Source organism: Propithecus coquereli, unplaced genomic scaffold, assembly GCF_000956105.1.
Source record: "Propithecus coquereli isolate 6110/MARCELLA unplaced genomic scaffold, Pcoq_1.0 Scaffold70, whole genome shotgun sequence".
Taxonomy (NCBI): domain Eukaryota; kingdom Metazoa; phylum Chordata; class Mammalia; order Primates; family Indriidae; genus Propithecus; species Propithecus coquereli.
Window position 1 is genome coordinate 859,028 of NW_012153063.1, and position 21,426 is coordinate 880,453.

The 21,426-nt window shown below is 36.7% G+C and overlaps 1 protein-coding gene across 1 annotated transcript in view; it reads right to left on the reverse strand.

The window, feature by feature from the left end:
* Positions 1-21,426, reverse strand: part of INO80D (INO80 complex subunit D) — a 43,164-nt gene that overhangs the window by 19,942 nt on the left and 1,796 nt on the right. The window contains exons 3-5 of the mRNA XM_012661222.1: positions 18,547-19,292; positions 11,177-11,285; positions 1,577-1,801 (exon numbers count right to left, since the gene is read on the reverse strand). Of these exons, the coding sequence (XP_012516676.1) occupies positions 1,577-1,801; positions 11,177-11,285; positions 18,547-19,292 (1,080 nt within the window). The remainder of the gene's footprint in view (positions 1-1,576; positions 1,802-11,176; positions 11,286-18,546; positions 19,293-21,426) is intronic.

A 21,426-nucleotide genomic window follows, 5' to 3' on the forward strand; every position in this document is an offset into this window, starting at 1 on the left:
TATATATAACAGAATTCTGTGTAAATCAGTTTAGAAAATAAAACTGCATTTTCTAAACATATTATAGATATAAACTAATGTTTTAAAAGGTACATAATCTGGGCTGGGCATGGTGGCTCATGCCTGTAACTCTAGCACTTTGAGAGACCTAGACGGGAGAATAGCTTGAGGCTAGTAGTTCCAGACAAGCCTGAGCAACATATGGAGATCATGTGTACAAAAACTAAAAACAAACAAACAAAACAAATTAGCTGGGCATGATGGCTTAAGCTATTGAGGCAGGAGGATCACTTGAGCCCAGAAGTTTGAGGTTGTGGTGAGCTATGATGATGCCACTGCACTCTAGCCTGAGCGACAGAGTGTGAACTATCCTCCCATCCTGCCCCAAAAGGTACATAATCTAATATACGTAATTATTGTTCTATTGAGGTTTTCACCATCACCACCACAGTAATATGCCAAAATTTCTTCATCAAAATATCAGGTGACTCTACATTTCCAATATACAGATTTTCATTCTGCATATTATGTAAATACCATAAATCATGTGTTTTTTTTTTAAATGATAGAGATGGGGTCTCACTCTTGCTTGGGCTGGTCTTGAACTCCTGACCTTGAGCGATCCTCCCGCCTCGGCCTCCCAGAGTGCTAGGATTACAGGCATGAGCCACGTGCCCGGCCATAAATCATGTTTTTAAAAGAATATGTAAGAACATAGGGGAATGGCTATAAATACAGTTTTGCTTAAATATATACATAAAATAGAAAAAGTCTAAGGACTGACATCTGTATTATATAACCATTAAAAGTCATGTTTTAAAAAACTAATGTCATGAGAAAGTGGTCACAATTCAGTGATAAATGGATAAAAGCAAGAAATAAAAAATACATATAGCATGATCTCAATTTTGGTTTTTAATATAAACAGATGGCTTACTGAAGATTGTACATACACACACACACACACACACACACACACAAAATGACTAGAAGAAAACAGAATCACAATGTTCATAGTGCTTATTCTCTGACTTGTGAATGGCAATATTATGGAGATTTTTCTCTTTTTTTTGATACATTTTTCCAAGTTTTCTATAATAAACAAGTATCTGCATTATAAACAAAAAGAATATTCCCCCAAAAGAAATCTAATGTAATAAGATATTTGAACACATAGTATGTGGGGTGATGTAAATATTAACAGAAAAACACACTGTAAAGAAAAATTTTAAATAATACAAGTAAAAAAACATAAAATGCTACTTTTAAATAGCACAAAATTTCTAAGTATTGTATTTTTTTTTAAGACAGGTAACATTCTCAAATTTTCAATGAATAAATTCTAATCAAATCAACAAAATCTCAGTAATACTTTAATTTTACTCTCAGCTCACGGCAGTGTTGACACCTATGCAGCACTTTAATGAAGCAATAAAACCAAAATACAATGCTTAACTACTTGAGAGTTTAAACGCCCATCTCACATTGTGCCTCAACTACCCTATAAAAAAAAAAAACAGAAAAAACAGACCGAGACATGTCCCTTAGGAACAGGGCGGCTCGATGTGGCTCTAACCTGGTTCGACTGCATGCAGCTCTCCTCAGTTCTTGTATCAACTGACCAGTACATTCTGGTTCTTTACTGGCCGCCTGCAGCAAAGCTTTCCTAAATGTATGCCGGCATTTCTTTTGACGAGATTCTGCCCGCTCCAGGCGGCAGAGGTGCTTATATTTCTGCTGAAAGTAAGTGCAAAGTTGGGTCACCCTGGAGCTCCTACTCTCTGTATCATCGTCATCTGACCTGAAAAGTGCAGGGAGATAAGTAAAAAACTGATTACACATTAGGTTCGTTTTTGAGAGGGGAAAAGAGAATGAGGAAGGGTGATAGGAAGCACTGGTTTAAAACGTTTGTGGCATGTGAACACATACCCAACAAAATTAGAGTAAGAGAATGCCAATAGAGCTGAAAATAAATACAATATTTCAACAACAAGCAGGGCAGTAGAGACAATCCAGTACTTTAAGAAACTTAACCTTCTTAACATGTCATCATTAGACACTTAATGCACCAATGTCTTCTAAATTTTAAGTGACCAGAGATTCTTGGAGGAAAAAAAACATTTCTTTCATTTCTTTACCTTTGCTTACCTAAAAGTCTGAGCAAATGACATGGCAGTTGTGAGGAAATATGCAGCATAATTTCATAAAAGATAGGTCATACCAGAAATAGAGCAGTGAATTCTAACAGCAAATTATCTAAGAGCCGCCCTTTTAAACATTCTGGTTTTTAACTACCCTTTTCTTGCGAAGTACCTAAAGAATTTTGATTGTAGGGATCACGTTAATTCTACAGTTTTTTTCTTTTTAACTATGGAGGTATCCTAAATGGCTTTTAATAGACCAGGGATTACATATGGAGTTTTTTTTTGGTCATTGCTTATGTGATTGATTGGTGGTCCCTGCTGAAGTGCTCTGTGGAAAGGGCAAGTCTAGGCACAAGAAGAGCCTGCTGCGGCCAGTTAGCAATGTCTACCACTGGTGAGGTTACAGAGGCCATTTTTCTATGGAACAAATGTGATCTCACTTTTACTGTTAGGAATAATGCGCACTAGACTTGAAAACTGATCCGTGTTATTTTATCTTCTTTCTCTTCTATCATAAGTAAATACCGCACATGTGACACCACAGACTATATATTACCTTCCTAATCTTCTGTAAATCATGGCTTGGTTTCTCCTCTTAAGTGATATTATTACTCTTTCCTTCAGAATAGACTGTAACAAGCTACTCCATGAACTTTTGTTTAGTACCTCTCCAAAGAAACATATTCTCTTCAGTACAGTTTCCACTACAGACGTACAAATTGAAGGATCTTACCTCGATCTTTTCATTGACTCTACACTGAACATTTACTCTGTATCTACTACACTGAGCGCTACAGAAGAGAGACCAAAGCTTCAAGGAGTTTGCAAAGCAATTTAGACAGGATAAACATATCCCAAAAGTTAAACAATTCCAAAAAAGGATGGAATCAATAACAAAAATGGTGGGGCGGACAGACCAATGATTCAAATATCTGACTAGAAATCAGAAAAATCTAGGAGCGTTTTAAAATTTCAGATTCCTAGGACCTAGCCCCGTCTACTGAACTAGAATCTTCACTGGGTGGGGCCCAGGAATCTTTATTTTGAATTGTCCCCTTAACTCTCACAGCAGGTCTACACTTGGGAGTTCTAATGAAGCCAGTGAATGCTATAAATATCTTTAAAACTAGATAGTCATAAGTACCATAAGAGAAGTATGTACAAAGTGCCGTGGAGGGTCACTGGAAAGATTGCTAGACGAAAGAAAGGTTCTGCAGAGGAGATGACAACAGAATTGAGCCCTGAAGAATGGGTAGAATTTAAAGATGAGAAAAAAAGGGTACTCCACATGGATAAAACATATAAGCCAAGACACAGAGATAGGATAGTGAACAGCAAGAACAAAGTAGCTTGGTTTGGCTAAAGTATAAAGTATGTAGGAGCATGTGGAGTACACAGGTAAGGCAAACTTTCTCAACCTAAATGTCAGATCAAAGAGTTTAACCTTTATTCCACAGGCAGTGAAGAAGCTTTATAATTTTTTTTTTTTTTTTGAGACAGAGTCTCACTCTCTTGCCTAGGCTAGAGTGCTCTGGCGTCAGCCTAGCTCACAGCAACCTCAAACTCCTGGGCTCAAGCAATCCTCCTGCCTCAGCCTCCCGGGTAACTGGGACTACACGCACGCGCCACCGTATCCGGCTAATTTTTTCTATTTTTAGTTGTTTGGCTAATTTCTTTCTATTTTTAGTAGAGACGGGGTCTCACTCTTGCTCAGGCTGGTCTCGAACTCCTGAGCTCAAGCAATCCTCCCACCTCGGCCTCCCAGACTGCTAGGATTACAGGCATGAGCCACCACGCTCAGCCAAGCTTTATAATTTTTAAGAAAATGGATAACATTAATAGAGGTGTGCATGACAATGATTATACTGTCAGCAGATATAGAATAAATAAAGGAAGAGACAGAAAAGAACAGTTATAAAATTATCATAAAACTCCAAGTAAGAAATAGGAAGGACCCACACTAAGGTGGAAGTAGCAGGAACGGAGAATGTGAGGCGCAATCTGCAATGTATAAAAGACAAACTTTGTCAACCGGGCAAGGAAGGTGGAAGGGACAATAATCATCACCCAGCAGTTTCCATCAGTGAAGACCAGGGAAGAACAGGAGTACGTACCACTTACAAAACAAGGAATAGGAATAAGAGCAGTTTTGGGACAAAAAATAAATTCCATTTCAGACAAAATGAATCTAGATGAGATATCAGGGGGAGCTGCACAAAACTCTGTGGAAATGAAAAACTGGAGCACACTTAGGGAAGAGTGATTTCAGAGTCAACAACTGACAGTGAAGGACATGGGAGTGACTAAAAGTAAAAAGCCACAGAGATAATGGAAGGAACAAGACACGTAAGGGCCATGATCATAAAAGAAGTAACTTGGTTTGGTGACTGGCTGTGAAGGGTAAGAAAGTCAATAATGACTCAATGGCTTTGAAGCTGCATAACTAAGAAAATGGAAGTGCCATTAATGGAAAAGGAAAGGGAGGGGAAAGGCAAGTCTTACAGAGAAGTGCCTGTAATCCTAGCACTCTGGGAGGCTGAGGCAGGAGGATTGTTTGAGGTCAGGAGTTCAAAACCAGCCTGAGCAAGAGCAAGATCCTGTCTCTATAAAAATTAGAAAAATTAGCGGGGTGTGGTGTCGTGCACCTGTAGTCCCAGCTACTTCAGAGGCTGAGGCAGGAGGATCGCTTGAGCCCAGGAGCTTGAGATTTCAGTGAGCTATGATGCTATGATGCCACTGTACTCTAGTCCAGGCAACAGAGTAAGACGCTGTCTCCAAAAAAAAATAAAACCTAAAAAACAAAAACAGCAACTAGAAAAGAGCTGCAGTAGCTATACTAACATCAGACAAAATAGATTTCAAAACAAAAAGTGTCACTAGAGATAAACAAGGGTATTTTATAAAGCTAAAAGTATCAATACATAAGGAAAACATAATAATTATAAATATATATGTACCTAACAACAGAGTCACAAAATACATGAAGCAAAAACTGACAGAATTGAAGAGGGAAATAGTTGGAGACTTCAAATATCCACTCGCAATAATGAATAGAACAAAATAGAAGACCAGCACGGAAACAGAAGAATTGAACACCACAAACCAACTAGATCTAATAGACATCTTAAAGCACTCCACCCAACACCCAATCCAGAATATGCATTCTTCTCAAGTGCAACATGAAACATTTGCTACAACAGACCTTAAAACAAGTCATAAAAAGTGCCAATAAATTTGAAAGTATTGAAATTATACAAAGTATGCTCTCCAACAACAAAAGGCCACATATATTGTATGATTATATTTATGTGAAATATGAATGATCAATAATATTTGACAACCCTTGAAACTAGACTAACCCAGAAAAAGTCGTAAATTACCAAAATTATAAATTAAAGAGTGGACATTATCTATCTAAGGGGGACATTTCCCCATTATCTTACAGGGGAAAAAAAAGATTCTAAGAGAACATTATAAAAAAACTATATACTAATAAATTAGATAATAAAAATGAAATAGACAAGTTGCTAGAGAGAGACAATCTTCTGAATCTGACTCAAGAAGAAATTAAAAATCTGAATAAACCTATAACAAGAGATTGAATTAGTAATCAAAAAACTTCCCACAAAGAAAAGCCCAGGACCAGATGACTTCACTGGTTAAATTATACCAAACATTTCAAGAAAACTTAACATGTTAGATTGAAATGCAATAATATCAACAATCACATTACATTCAAATAGTCTAAGCACTCTAAATAAAAAGCAGAGATTGTCAGAGTAGATAAATGAAATGAAATTAGTAGAAATGAAAGTATACTGATGAAAGGTTCACATACATGAAGTAGTATAACACATGAAGGTGGACAGCAGTAATTAAAGATGTATAATATAAACCCTAAAATCACTATAAAAACAAAGCAAAGAAGTACAGCTAAGAAGTCAAAAAAGGAGATAAAATGGAATCATGAAAATGATCAAAAAAAGAAAAACAGGAAGAAAAGAACAAATAGATGTGACAAATAGAGAATAAAAGGTGTTAGATTTAAACCCAATAATATCAATGATCGTATTAAAGTTGTCTAAACACTCGAAATAGAAAGTAGAGATTGTCAGAGTAGATAAAAAAAGCAAGAACCAGATCTAATGATATGCTGCCAACAAGAAACCCACTTCAAATATGCAAATATGTTAAAAATAAGAGAATTGAAAAAGATATCAAGTTAACACTAACCAAAAGAAAGCTGTAGTGTCTATATTAATGCCACATAAGGTACGGTCTCAGAGCAAATACTATCACTGGGATATAGAGGGTCATTGTACAATAATAAAGGGGCGCTTCATCAAGAGGGCAGAACAATCCTAAATGATCACGCATCTAATAACAGAACTATAAAACGTGGAAAGTAAACAGTGAGACAACCAAAAGGAGAAATAAATAAATCCACAAACAGACATTTTAACACCCTTTTCTTAGTAATCGATAGAACAAGTTCACAGAAAATCACCAAAATACGGAAGACATGAACAACACTACTAACTTACTTGACCTAATTGACGTTTATAGAACACTATATTCAAGTGCAGTTTCTAATCACAGTAAAATTAAATTAGAAATCAATATCTGGCTGGGCACAATGGCACATGTCTATAGTGCCAGCTATTTGGGAGGCTGAGGCAGGAAGATCACTTGAGCCCAGGAGTTAAGACCAGCCTGGGTAACAGCAAGACCCCATTTCCAAAAAAAAAAAAAAGAAAAGAAAAGAAATCAATCTATCAATATCTGGGAAATCCCAAAATACTTAAAAGCTAACTATCCCTTCTGAATAACCCATAGATCAAACAAGAAATCAAAGAGATATTAGAAAGTACAGTGAGCTAAATAAAAATGAAAATATATCTTATCAAAATTTCTGGAATGCAGCTAAAACCAGTGCTTAGAAGGAAATGTATAACACCAAAAGTCTATATTAGAAAACAAGAAATTCCATCCCAAAATACTTGGCATAAAAAAAAAAAAAAGAAAAGAAAGATCTCAGATAAAACCAATTTAAGCTTAAAAACTACAAAAAGGCTGGGCGCGGTGGCTCACGCCTGTAATCCTAGCTCTCTGGGAGGCCGAGGTCAGCGGATTGTTTGAGCTCAGGAGTTCGAGACCAGCCTGAGCAAGAGCGAGACCCCGCCTCTACTAAAATTAGAAAGAAATTAATTGGCCAACTAAAAATATATAGAAAAAATTAGCCGGGCATGGTGGCTCATGCCTGTAGTCCCAGTTACTTGGGAGGGTGAGGCAGTAGGATTTCTTGAGCCCAGGAGTTTGAGGTTGCTGTGAGCTAGGCTGACGCCACAGCACTCACTCTAGCCCGGGCAAAAAGAGTGAGACTCTGTCTCAAAAAAAAAACTACAAAAAGATGAGAAAATTAAACCCCAAACAAGCAGAAGGAAATCATAAGGATTAGAACACAAAGCAATGAAATAAAAACCAGAATAATAGAGTCAAAGAAACCAAAAGCAAGATTAAAACCTTATTTGAAGCTATATTAATTAAACCCATGTAGTAATAGCATGAGGACAAATAGGCCAATGGAACAGAAGAGAGGGTGCACAAATAGACAAACACATGTATGTCATAAACCTAATTTATGTCAAGGGTTCCAATGCAATGGAAAACAACAGCATTGTTTTCAATAAATGACACTGATTAAATAGAAAATCCATATTTAGCTTTTAAGCATTTGGGAAATCCATATGGAAAAAATGATCCTTAACTGTATCTCACACCATATACAAAATTAAATCCCAGAAAGACTGTCAGTAAAATAAAGCTTCTAGTTGATGATATGGGAGAATAGCTTCATGACCCTGTAGTAAGCAATGATTTCATAAATAGGTCAAAGTACACTAAACAGAAAGAAACAAATTATACTTTATTAAAATTAACAACTTCTTCCTTTCAAAAAACACAATTAGGAATTGAAAAGGTAAGTAGTTACTAGCAGTAATTACTGTTCCTTAATAATATATTGAGGATAACTTATTTCTGATATGGAAAGACAAAAGTAAAAGCCTGAGAGAGCTACTTTGACATATGCATCTACAGCTAAACTAAGCAACCAAGAAATATTTGCCACAACAAAGCCAAACCTCCTTCCAAAAATTTCTTTAAGTACAATTCTGAATTAGCAAGAAAACTTTGTAAAGGTTCTTTAGGCAGGAACATGGTGATCAGATCACTGTCAGTTTTTCTTCCCAAACTCAATGAACTCACTGAAGAATCTGAAATGGCAAAATCTTCTTGAAGACATAATGGACAGGCTAGGTAAGGCAATTTTCTAAAGCTCTCCATCTTCTATTACACTTAAACACAGCAAGATATAATAAATGACAGGTAGCTGGAAAAAGAAATTGGAATAAAGATGTTCTGGCCAGGCACAGTGACTCACGTCTGCAATCCCAGCACTTCGGGAGGCCGAGGCAGGAGGATCGCTTGAGCCCAGGAATTTGAGGTTACAGTGAGCTATGATCACATCACTGTACTCCAGCCTGGGTGACAGAGTGAGACCTTGTCTCTCTTAAAAAAAAAAAAAAAAAAAGATGTTCCATAGATAGTTTAAAATACAAGACAGAGGTTCCTTCTAGAGGGCAGAGTGACAGATACAGATACCAAGTTGTTAAGCATAAAGGGGTCGGTAAACCAATTCAATCTCAGTTTCACCCAATGGAAAAAATATATAATACGGTATGTCTGTAGTATAATAGGAGCCCAACAAGAACATACTGAATGAATGAATGAGTGAATAAATGAATGAAAATGAATGAATGAATAAAAAGAATAAAGGGGAAAAGATTAAAACAATAGCTGGGAAAGAAGTAAAGATAATAACTTGTAAAAAAGGAGAAAAGTAGACTGAAGGAAAGAACCAGGAAAGCAGAGTCTCATGGTAGTCAAAGAGGAAGCAAGCTGGCAAAAGTGATCAAGGAAGTAAAATGCTACAGAGATGAAGAAAAATGAGGATGGTCATAAGTCTAAAACAACAAAAGAAGTATTTTAATAACTCTGAAAAATTGGAAGGTAGAGACAGAATATAGATTGCTCCCAATCAATAGCAAATAGTCCCAATACTGATGTTCAGGTTACCTTTAGAATTAAATTAGGAATCATAACTACCATTTATTAATCATTTTCCATATAGCAGGTATTTTGCTGAGCATTTATCTATGGTAACTCATTAAAAGCAATTTGTAAAATTAACCCAAAATATCCCATGTTAAGCTGAAATGAATCATCCTTAGGAAGCATGATTGATAGTATCTGTAACTAAAAAGCTTAAGCTTGCTGAGCATGGTGGCTCACGCCTGTAATCCCAGCTACTCAGGAGTACCAGGCAGGAGGATCACTGGAAGCCAGGAGTTGGAGACCATCCTGGGCAACATAGTGAGACCCCATCTCTTAATAAATAAATAAATAATAAAAAGTTTAAGCTCAGTTAACTCTATTGTACTCTATCTGGAAAAAAAATGCTAATAGTAAGAAAAAAGTCTTGAATGATACATAAAATGGACCCTCAGAGTAATGGGAAAAAAGTGTAACATTCTTCAATATTATCCGGATGATAAGTGAGGCAAAGACAACTAGGTGGGAGATAAATCCCAAGAGTAGAAATAGATGCATCGTGCTATTATAATTTAATGACACCGCCATTAATAAAATCCAACTAATTCTCCTTCCTTGAATTCCATGCCCAAATAAGCTTCTGATGATAATTTGCTTCCTGTGTAGTTTTATTCAGTAACCATTTATACTATTTGATGATTATATTTCTCACAATAAACTAGCATTTTGGTTTATAGATTAGTCTCTAGTCAATCAGTTCTCTAAGCCTAATCATCTCTGGATGTACTAACAAATCATATTTTTAATTCTATAAATTCAAACACCATGTCCTAGATTTTATGTCCAAACGATGACAGTGTAAACTTCTAGGAGTCAGCCTAGGGAGGGTAGCCAGTCTCCCCTCTATCTTGCTGAACATCTATTCAAACCTCTATCTATCTATCTATCTATTTAGAGACAGGGTCTTGGCTCTGTGGCCCAGGCTTGAGTGTAGTGGCATCATCATAGCTCACTGCAGCCTCAAACTCCTGGGCTCAAGTGATCCTCCTGCCTTGGTCTCCAAAAGTGCTAGGATTACAGGCATGACCCACCACAAGTGGGACAAATGACAATATTTTAAATAAATATTTAGCTGAGTCTGTAAGTCATCTTCTGGCCCCATAGACAAGGATCTAGCTTAGTATTGTCAAACGGCACTAAGTGAATCCCTACAATGCTAACGTAGTCTCCTGAAAGAAACATTTTAGCACAGTAGAAATATTAAAGACAGATCCATCTTGCAAAAAGTTAGAGGTGAAGTTAAAAACACTATTTCTAGCTACTGTTGGGTAGGGCCAAAGAAGCTATGGAAAAGCAAGACAGTGGGACTCCAAGTGACCACGGGCAAGTTCCTCGACCTATTTGGGCCTTGCTATCCTCTTCTGTGAAAAGAGGAAATTGGATCACATAATCTCTAAGGTCCTTTTCAATTCTAAATTCTATTAGAATTGGTTCCTTCAGTGATGAATGGGAAAGGTACAGAAACAAATTTACCAAGAAAACTTAAGAGTAGCTTTGCTCAAATAACAATGTATTATACATTTCTTCCCAAGTGGAATCTACTTAACCTCCACATTTTTGAAGTGTTGTCTATTTTACCTCCATTTTGTTTTATTTTGTTTTTTTGTAGAGATGGGGTCTTGCTATGTTGCCCAGGTTGGTCTCAAACTCCTGGCCTCAAGTGATCCTCCTGCCTTGGCCTCCCACAGTGCTGGGATTACCGGAGTGAGCCATGGCACCTGGTCAAACCTCTAATTTGTTTTAACCTCTATTTTACAATGAAACTAGATCCAATAAAATAAAAACATTCACATATATGAGGGGAAAAATCAATCTGCTACAGTGGTAATTCAAAAATAAAAACAGACAGAAAGACTTACGTGTGTCTTTCATATCTGAGGGTTTCTCGGATGGACCATGCAACCTGGTATGGTGAGGCCTGCTCTGAATCCTCCAGTTCCTCTCCACTCTCTTCAGACCAGTCCAACCCTGGGACAGACATGGGATATTATGAGTTAGAAAAAAATTTACTTTCATTCAAAATTTAGATTAAAAAGCTATCCAAAATATATCACCCAACACCTATATCAAGTACTACCACAGTGTGAATAAATGCCTCCTGATGAACGTCATTTCTATTCTTATAAAGATTAATAATGAATGTATGATATACACTCAGGTTTTCAAAAATGACATTTTAACAAAAAGGCTAAGCTATATTCCAAGGATGAACTTCTTTTGTCAGACACTTATGGGGCAGAAACAATGCAAGCAAAGGAGAGAGTTCGGGTCACAAAAAAGGGTAGAATTTCTTAAGTACCAAAATTTCATACACAAAAATGATGTCAGAAAAGCATAAAACATATTCAAAAGGATGCGAAAAGCAGCCGAACATGTTCACGCAAGAAAAAGGTCAAAACGTGCCGATGAAGTCACTCTATACTTCAACAAAGGAGGGCCCTAGAATAAATTGTCAAAGGCAGACATGCTCAATCCCTCTCTCCCAACATCTCTGGAGGAAAGGGCTCCATCGATTAGGGAGTGCATTCCCTGGCTCTTGCCCTCTATGGGAAGCTGGGAGGGCTGGATGGCAGTGTTCTATTACTAATGAGATTTGAGACTTCTTTCAATTCTTTTAAACAAAAGCTGCCACATTTTGTGCTCCATTTTGTAAAACAAGTTTAGAGGGAAAGGGGGAGAAACACAGTATGAATAATGCTTATTTTGTTAAATGCTATAATTTTTTTCATTAATTATTTATTTGTTATTTTGGAAATGGGATCTCACTATTTTGCCCAGGCTGGGCCAAACTCATGATCCTCCCACCTCAGTCTCCCATGTAGCTGGGACCCCTGTGCCTGGCAAATGCTATAATTTTTAAGTGATTGGATAATTTTTAGCTCCCAACATAAAAGGCTTTTTACCCTTTTAAAAGCTTTATATCTTGAAAAGGTCTTGATAAACACTTAAGTCGCACAGCCTAAACTATAACAATATGTAAGAGTATATAACTTTAATATATTCATACCACTATGAAACTTATTAGACATCTTGATAACCAGTATTTTATTTATGTCTTCTTTCTTGAGAACCTCGAAAATTAAGACTATCCTCATTAGACAGACTTATAATAAAAATGACCTCACAGATTGCTCCCATAGCTTAAACGAGTTTACATGTGCCAAATAGGGAAATTAAGAAAAGGTTAATTGAAATGCAAATTATAAATGCTTAAAATTAAATAACACATTGCCACTGGCATAAAGAAAATTCAAATCTAGTTCCAAGATGACTGTCTAAAATGGCAGGTCACCTTAAAAAAAGTGAGTTACTTTCTCTTGACTAAAATAACTAATAATTTGTAGGGGGGAAAAAGGTAAAAAACAATTAAGTGATCCCAACAGCATCAACTTCAGTGTGTTGACAGGTGAGGTCTGTCAAAGTGATATTTAATGCACATTTTAAAAAAAAGAACATGAGTTATCTTTTAATTGTTTCAGAAGTAATAATTTCTACTAAGACATCTACCCTTTCTCGAAGAAGTCAAGATGTAAGTCTTAGGAACTAAGATGAAATGTTTCTTCTGCTGTGAAATTTACTGTCCAATAAAGCAAACCTTTGATCGTGGCTTCATTATCACTAGTTTTAGTGTAACTAACTGATATAACGAGCCCAGACAGAGCTGTAAAAGCTAATTACAAGACTGAATTTTCTTTAAGTACTCTTTGCTGACATGGAAACAGACTATGATTGGTCATAAGAATACATTACAATTTCTAGTTTCTCCAAAATAATCTTTGTTTTGAAATCTTACATCTCTAAGATGTTTGAATTTTACAAAATTAAAAGGCTGAATACTTTCTCTGCAAGTTTTTGTCCTGTTCAAAAATCAGCCCCTGGCCGGGCGCAGTGGCTCACGCCTGTAATCCTAGCACTCTGGGAGGCCAAGGCGGGCGGATCGTTTGAGCTCAGGAGTTTGAAACCAGCCTGAGCAAGAGCGAGACCCCGTCTCTACTAAAAAATAGAAAGAAATTAATCGGACAACTAAAAATATCTAGAAAAAATTAGCCGGGCATGGTGGCGCATGCCTGTAGTCCCAGCTACTCGGGAGGCTGAGGCAGAAGGATCGCTTGAGCCCAGGAGTTTGAGGTTGCTGTGAGCTAGGCTGACGCCACGGCACTCTAGTTCGGGCAACAAAAGTGAGACTCTGTCTCAAAAAAAAAAAAATCAGTCCCCAACACAACACAAAATTTCATTGTTTTAAAAGATAAAAAATTATCAGCATCCAGAAATAAATAAAATTATAAATAAAAATTTAGTAGATGATACAGATAAGTGTTGGAATATTTGGAAAAAAATTGTTAGATTTCTGCCTCAAAACTAATACCTAAATGAGTTACAGACAGATAACTGAAATGTAAATAATGAGATAATTAAAAAAACTAAAAGAAAACATAGATGAATATATTTATATACTCTTGCAATGAAGAGAGCCCAAACAAGGAAACAAACAAAAAGCCATGACTCAAAGAAAAACTCCTAAAGAAAGAAAATACATAAAAATTTTTAACTTCTAAATTCCAAAATCATTATAATAGATATTTGAAAGCAAATAATATAAAGGAGAAGGGGAAAAGGCTTTGCAACCAATATTAAACATGTATTACTGATCTTATCCATCAATAAAAAAGAAAAATGCTTCAACAAAAATGGACAAAAGAAGTAAAAAGGCCAAATAATATCAGTGTTCAAAAAGCACATGAACAAATACTCAACTACATTATTAATCCAAAATAGCAGTTCTCAGAGTATGGACCACAGATCCCTGGGGGTCCCTGAAGTCCTCTCAGGGGGATTCCTTAGAGCAACACTATTTACAGAATAATAATAAGGCATCATTTGCCTTTTTCACTGTGTTAGCACTCACACCAAGGGTGTAAAAGCAAGGGTGGATAAAACTCTGCCTCCTTAGTACAAATCAAGGCAACAGCAACCAAACTATTCTATTAGTGGTCATGGTATTCTTCACACCGTGCCTCACAACTTAAAAAAAAAAAGTTTTAAGAATGTTCTTGTTTATTAAAAATTGTTTATTTTATTAAATCTCAACCCTTGAGTGTACTTTACAATTATTTTATGTGACTAAATGTGAAGTATACAGAAAGCACCTCTGCTGTATATGAAGAAAGTATTACTAGATGATTGTCTCAAGGAAAAGCATTTGCACAGTTGTTCAGCTGCAACCTGAATAAGCTTTTTTTTTTTCATTTGACATCATTTCTATTTGAAAGAATATCTGGCGAACTATGGTTTTTAAGACTTGGATATTTGGCAGTCATTTTCCCAAAAATGAATACCATGAGACTGTCACTTCAAGGAGAACAACTGACAGTATTTATTGTTGTCAATGATAAAATTTGAGTTTTCGCTTAAAAGCTCAATTTTTGGAAAACTTTAATTCATGACTGAGAGCTTGACAACTTCCCAATAGTTAGGCTTTTCTGATGAGATTGATGGTAATATTAACAAATGTGATTTTTAAATTTCATACCATAATGAAATGTATCGACATTTGGAATATCTGTATAACTAAGTAAACCAGGGTTTTCCAAATGACCAACAGATGATGTTACAAAATCATACATGGATAAGAGATCCATTCAAAGAACAAAAGACCCAATGGGTTTTAATACGACAGTATGAAAAGTTCCTTGATATGGTTTCAGATTCCACACTGCAACTAATCTTTAACTGGTCCAGTTTCAGTGTAGAATCAAGAAAGAATATCCATAATCATTTGAAAAAGGAGATTAAAATACTCCCTTTTTCAACTACCTTATGTGCGAGGCTGTTACTTTCATCTCCTAGCCAAAAACCACATATCAAAACAGACTGCGAAGCAGATATGAGAATCCAGCTATCTTCTAGTAAACCAGACATTAAGACTCACAAAACAATGCTATTCTTCTCATTATATTCATTTTGGAAAATGTAACTATTTTTCAAAAAAGGAACGTGTTGACATGCAGTGAGTTTGTTATTATTTTTGAAAGAATCAATGTTTAATATTGGCAAGCCACAGTGGCTCACGCCTGTGATCTTAGCACTCTGGGAGGCCGAGGAGAGAGGACTGCTTGAGCTCAGGAGTTCAAGACGACCCTGAGCAAGAGCGAGACTGGGTCTCTACTTAAAAAAAAAAAAAAAGGGAAAAATTAGCCAGGCACAGTGGTGCACACCTGTAGTCCCAGCTACCAGGAGGCTGAGGCAAGAGGTTTGTTTGAGCCCAGGAGTTTGAGGTTGAAGTGAGTTATGATGATGCCACTGCACTCCAGCCAGGGCCACAGAGCAAGACTCTGTCTCAAAATAAATAAATAAAGTCTTTAAAAAATTTATTAAAAAAAAATTAATAGTTAAATATCTCAGTGTTTTTATGAGCCCATGCTGCAGAAAACATCTCAGTTTTAACTTCAAATACAGTAAATATCAATAGATATAACTCATACACAAAAACTCTATCACGGTTGGTCCGAGTGCAGTGGTGTTTACAATTAATTGGTCACAACAAGTTACAGATTCCTTTGTTCGTTCTCCACTCCCACTTCTCCACTTGACCAGCCTTTAAAAAACAAAAAAATTTAAAAAAAAACGAAAACAAAAAAAAAAACTCTATCACCATAGAGCTCAATAATATTTAAGTATAAAGGATCCTACAACCAAAAAATTGAGAACCACTGATCTAAGATATGCAAATTAAAGCAAATTTTCTATACAATTTGCAAAGGCAAAAATAATAATAATAATACCCAGGGCTGACAAGGATTTAGAGAAACCATCATTCTCACACATTGTGGAAAGAAGGTAAGCCAACAAAATAATTCTGAAGAAAAATTTGGCAACATATATCAAAAACTTTTCTAAAAAAATGCAAAAGCTTAGAATCAGCAATTCTACTTCTAGCAATCTTTTAATATTTGAAGGAAAAATTAAAGATGTGGCAGTAATTCTTTTGCTGCAAAGCTATACATCTCCAACAGTTTATAACGATATTGACTGAAACAGCTTAAAGTGGAAATAGATTTCAGCCATGACAAATTATGTTGTATATGAAAAATTAATAACTTGGAAATACATTATTATGAAAAATTTTAAAATAGGTTACAAAACACTATGTATAGTAAGCAGCCAATTTTATATATCTGAAAGGATATACCATGATATTAACAAATGAGTATTAATAGGGTTTGGAGTGTTTTATTATTTTTGCTTACCTATATTTTTTATGTTTTATTAATTTTTTTAATTACCAAAAGTCATACATGGCTTAAAAACAGGTGAAACAATAAAATACTATGTAAGAAAAGCTACTACTCTCATCTCCCAAAAAACAATTCCTGTCGAATTCCATTCTCCCTATAGTAGCCAGTGTTAACAGCCTGGTAGTGTACATACTTTTACCTACATTCACAACAAATAGGCACACATCTATTCATATACTTAATCAATAGATACACCGATGTCCATTGTTTATTTACTTTGTTCATTTGTTTATTTTTACAAAAATCGGATGATACAAACACCTCTTCATTTTTTTCTACTTCTTAACATACAATGGGCACAGTCTCAGACAAAAGATACAGATTTCACTCACTCTTTTTAATAGCTGGATAATATTTCATAAAACATAGATGAACCATAATTAATTCACGTTTTCCTAGCACTTGCTTAGGTTACTTGATTTTTAAAGCTGTAATCAATGCTATAATGAACATCCTTGCACACATATGCTTAAATTTTGACATTTTTTTTATCCATAGGATAGTCCCACAAATAAGCTTTAGTAGTAGATAGTGCTAAATTACTCACCAGCGGCGTCTGAGATACCATATCTTCACCAATACTGGATATAAATTTTGCCAGTCTGGTAATTCATTGTTGTTTTAATTTGTATTTCCTGCCTGCTATAGGGATTGAAGTTTTCACCTGTTTATTGACCATTCATATCTCTTTGTTTTCTGTTCATATCTTTGCTCATATTTCTATTGCTGTCATGTCATGCAAATAATTTTTCCTGAAGTAAGAATTATAGCTCACACCACATTCAAGAATGAATTCCAACTGAATTCAAGGTTTAAATGATCAAAAACAAAACAAAACAAACTATTAATAGGAAATATAGAATATCTGCATAAACTTGGGAAGATTTCTTCAAGCAAAACAGAAAACTCAGAAGCAACAAGGGAAAAATAGGTATTTAACTACACTAAATTAGAAGTTTTGTTTGCATTTTCTCACTTTTTAATCATGAACAGGAATACCTTGGGAACTTTTAAACAGTGAAATTTTTTATAGTCAGCAGATATTAAGAATGCTGTGATTATTTCTACAATATAATGTGTCAAGAACTTCATTAGATACACAGGTACTAAGTTCATAAAGGCATACAACCAAACACAATTGCCTTTTAATATTGCTATTACTACAATAAAAGCTACGAGTGGAATTCTAAATTCCCAACTCCCATTTCTGTATTCTATTCTGCAAGTATTATAATCTCCAGTAGCATATAGTTGGCCCTCTGTATCCATGGATTCTGCATCCATGGATTCAACCAACCGAAGATCAAAATATTCAAGGAAAAAAAAATTGCATCTGTACTAAACATGTACAGGCTTCTTCTCATCGTTATTCCTTAAACAATACAGTATTACAATTATTTACACAGTATTTACACTATATTAAGCATTATAAGTAATCTAGAGATGCTTAAAAACAGCAGTCCCCAAACCCCCAGCCATGGACCAGTACTGGTCTGTGGCCTGTTGGGAACCAGGCCGTGCATCACCACCTGTGCTCCCCCTCCCCTATTCCTCACTCCCCCTACCTCCCCTAAACCCCATCCATGGAAAAACTGCATTCCATGAAACCGGTCCCTGGTGCCAAAAAGGTTGGGGACTATTGCTTTAAAGTATATGGGAGGATATATATATATATAGGTTATATGTAATTACCGCACCATTTTATATCAGGGGCTTGAACATCTTCCAATTTTGGTATCTGCGGAAAATCCTGGAGCCAGTCACCACAGATACCAAAGGACGACTGTACTTATTTTAAGGCAGTCTACCTAAATACAGAATCTTCCATTGTACCCTTCTGCCCTACATGATGGTTGTTAGGAAAGTGAAGCCCCACACAACAGAACACATTTTACTTATTATACATGTATGATATGATAAAATAGATAACTCACCTAAATGGGGAAACAGATCGGTGTCCAGCTGATGTTTTTGGGTGCACAGTTTCACCAGTCTCTGCAGTCGACTTATACAAGAGAAGTGTGGAGAGAAGGCTGTGGCTTTCATGAGGACCCGGTCAGTCCTGGGTGGGTCCGCGACAGGAGCCCTACTGGATGGCAGGAGGGGCAGAGGCCTCTTGTGAGACAACTGCCTTGCTTGTGCTATAGTGTGTGTGGTGGGGGCCACTCCCTGCATTGGTAGGCTGGTGTTCTGAGGTTGAGGTGACTTGCAGACTGAACCCTGCGGTGGCGCTGGAGGTTTTAAAGAAGTGGATAAAGGTGACAGGTGGGAGTGCTGCTGCGGAGGCTGCGGCTGTGAAGGTGCAGGAGGGGGACTAAAGTGCTCTTGTCGAACTTTTAAAATCTCTGTCTCTCTCTGGCGCTGCCGATTCTGGGCCAATTTGCTCTGCAACTTCTTTCTCACGGTTGCCCCTTTCTTTAGGTCATCGTCTTCCTCGTTGAAAGCAAACGGGTCTTCCAATTCAGTTTCCAGGTAGTGGAGAGGGACCCTTGCCCCAGGTGGAGAGAGGGACATTCCATCCAGTCCGTTGGGCATCTTCAAGGCCACCGTGGGCACTGCCAGGCTAAAGGCCATGGTATCCATCTGGTGCCTGACCTTCACCTCATCTATAGGATCATTCTTTTTCTTCCTCTCTTTTTTCGGGATAAAGCCAAGTACCTGCAAGTGGCTGTTGCAGTACCTTTAAAAATACACACACGGGAAGATATTTACGATACATATTAAGAAAAGTAGACTATAGAACTATTATAAAATGTGAATCCTGATATATTAAAAATTGCATGACTATAGTAACTCTTGGCATTCATCAATTTAATATGCAACTTCCACTACTTTCACGCAATCCTCAAAGTCTGTGCAATTATGCTGAGACAGATATGTGAACTGTACACGCGCAAAGGTGGCCAGACAGAAGCAAGTCACCTGGCTAGTGAGTGGCCCTGGATAACCAATCAACTCTTGCTCCTCACATGGCTTTGTTATTCTCTATTCATAGCATACAAAGTAGTTCATCAAGAGTCTAAAGGATCACTTAAAATTCTCTTACGGAGGAAAAAAACATATGTTCCAATGCCATTCAAGTATTTGGAGATTCACAAAGATCTTACGACATAAGCCTCAAGGATGTCAAGTGTCTACTGTATGCTTCACACACATACATACACACATGGGGCTGGGAGGAGAGAGAGAATATAGCATGGAAGGAGAAAGTAAAAGAATAAGCTGTTTAGTGGGATTATAGGTGAAACGAGTTTCTCAATAGCCAGATATAAGAAAGTGAATTATCTCCTCTAGTACCTATCTGCCATAGGTACTAAAATAATGCCCTTTATACATATGAGGAAATTAAGCTTTACAGAAATTAATTAACTTGCCCAAACCACTTTCCATATGGAAAGTGACAGAGCTAAGACTTGAACTAAAATCAAAGCTCATGAACACTCTCATCAATCTTCAATAACAAGCAGGTAACTTTTGTAATGTAAAAGCTATTTTTAAAAAGCTACAAAAGGAGGCCGGGCGCAGTGGCTCACGCCTGTAATCCTAGCTCTCTGGGAGGCTGAGGCGGGTGGATTGTTTGAGCTCAGGAGTTCGAAACTAGCCTGAGCAAGAGCGAGACCCTGTCTCTACTAAAAAAAAAAAATAGAAATTAGCTGGACGACTAAAAATATACAGAAAAAAATATTGGCCAGGCATGGTGGCACATGCCTGTAGTCCCAGCTACTCAGGAGGCTGAGGCAGTAGGATTGCTTGAGCCCAGGAGTCTGAGGTTACTGTGAGCTAGGCTGACGCCACGGCACTCTAGCCCGGGCAAGAGAGTGAGACTGTCTCAAAAAAATAAATAAATAAAAATAAGGTGATACTTGCTTCAGCTCAACTGAAAAACAACTACAAGGTTGCCAACTGCAACTGTGATAAGCTGTATTTAAGATAAAATTATAGAGATATGTTTGCAAAGGTGCTTCAAGTAAAAAAAAAAAAAGAATCCAACCTCATCAATCTTCAGGTTAAAAAAGGGCAGGGATAAGAAATTATCATTTTCAGTCTACTAACATCAACTAGACCATAGATCCCTTTCTTACCTGAGATTAAAATTTTATTCCTTGTCTCATTAAACAGCTGTTTCTAACTTTCAGGTATTGTAATTTGAAGCCTTCAGTGCTCATTAGAAATTCTAAGAGTGTGTTCCCAAATCACATTATACTATTCATACTCATTTTGTTGGGATCTCTACTAACACAAATTATTTATTTCATATTAAAAGTGTAAAAAGTGGCCAGCCGCAGTGACTCACACCTGTAATTCTAGCACTCTGAGAGGCCGAGGTGGGAGGATTGCTTGAGCTCAGGAGTTTGGGACCAGCCTGAGCAAGAGTGAGACCCTGTCTCTACTAAAAATAGAAAAATTAGCTGGGCATCATGCCATGAGCCTGTAGTTCCAGCTACTCAGGAGGCTGAGGCAGGAGGATCACTTGAGCTCAGGAGTTTGAGGTTGCAGTGAGCTATGATGACAGCACTACAGTCTCCCAGGGGCAACAGAGCAAGACTCTGTCTCAAAAAAAAAAAAAAGTGTAAAGTGTTCAACATGGCATAAAATACATGATTCCTTTTCAACCAATTTACGCAGGTGACATTTGCTCATGTATAGGAATATGGATGGTGTGTGTGTGTGTGTGTGTGTGTTAAGACAGAAGCAAAAGGTTCAAATTTTCTATCTAAAGATAACAAGTATCTGAAACTCTTGAAAAACAAGCAAGCATCTCTCTGTAAAGTCATACAATGATCAATATGGTTTCTGGAGAATTCAAAAAAAAA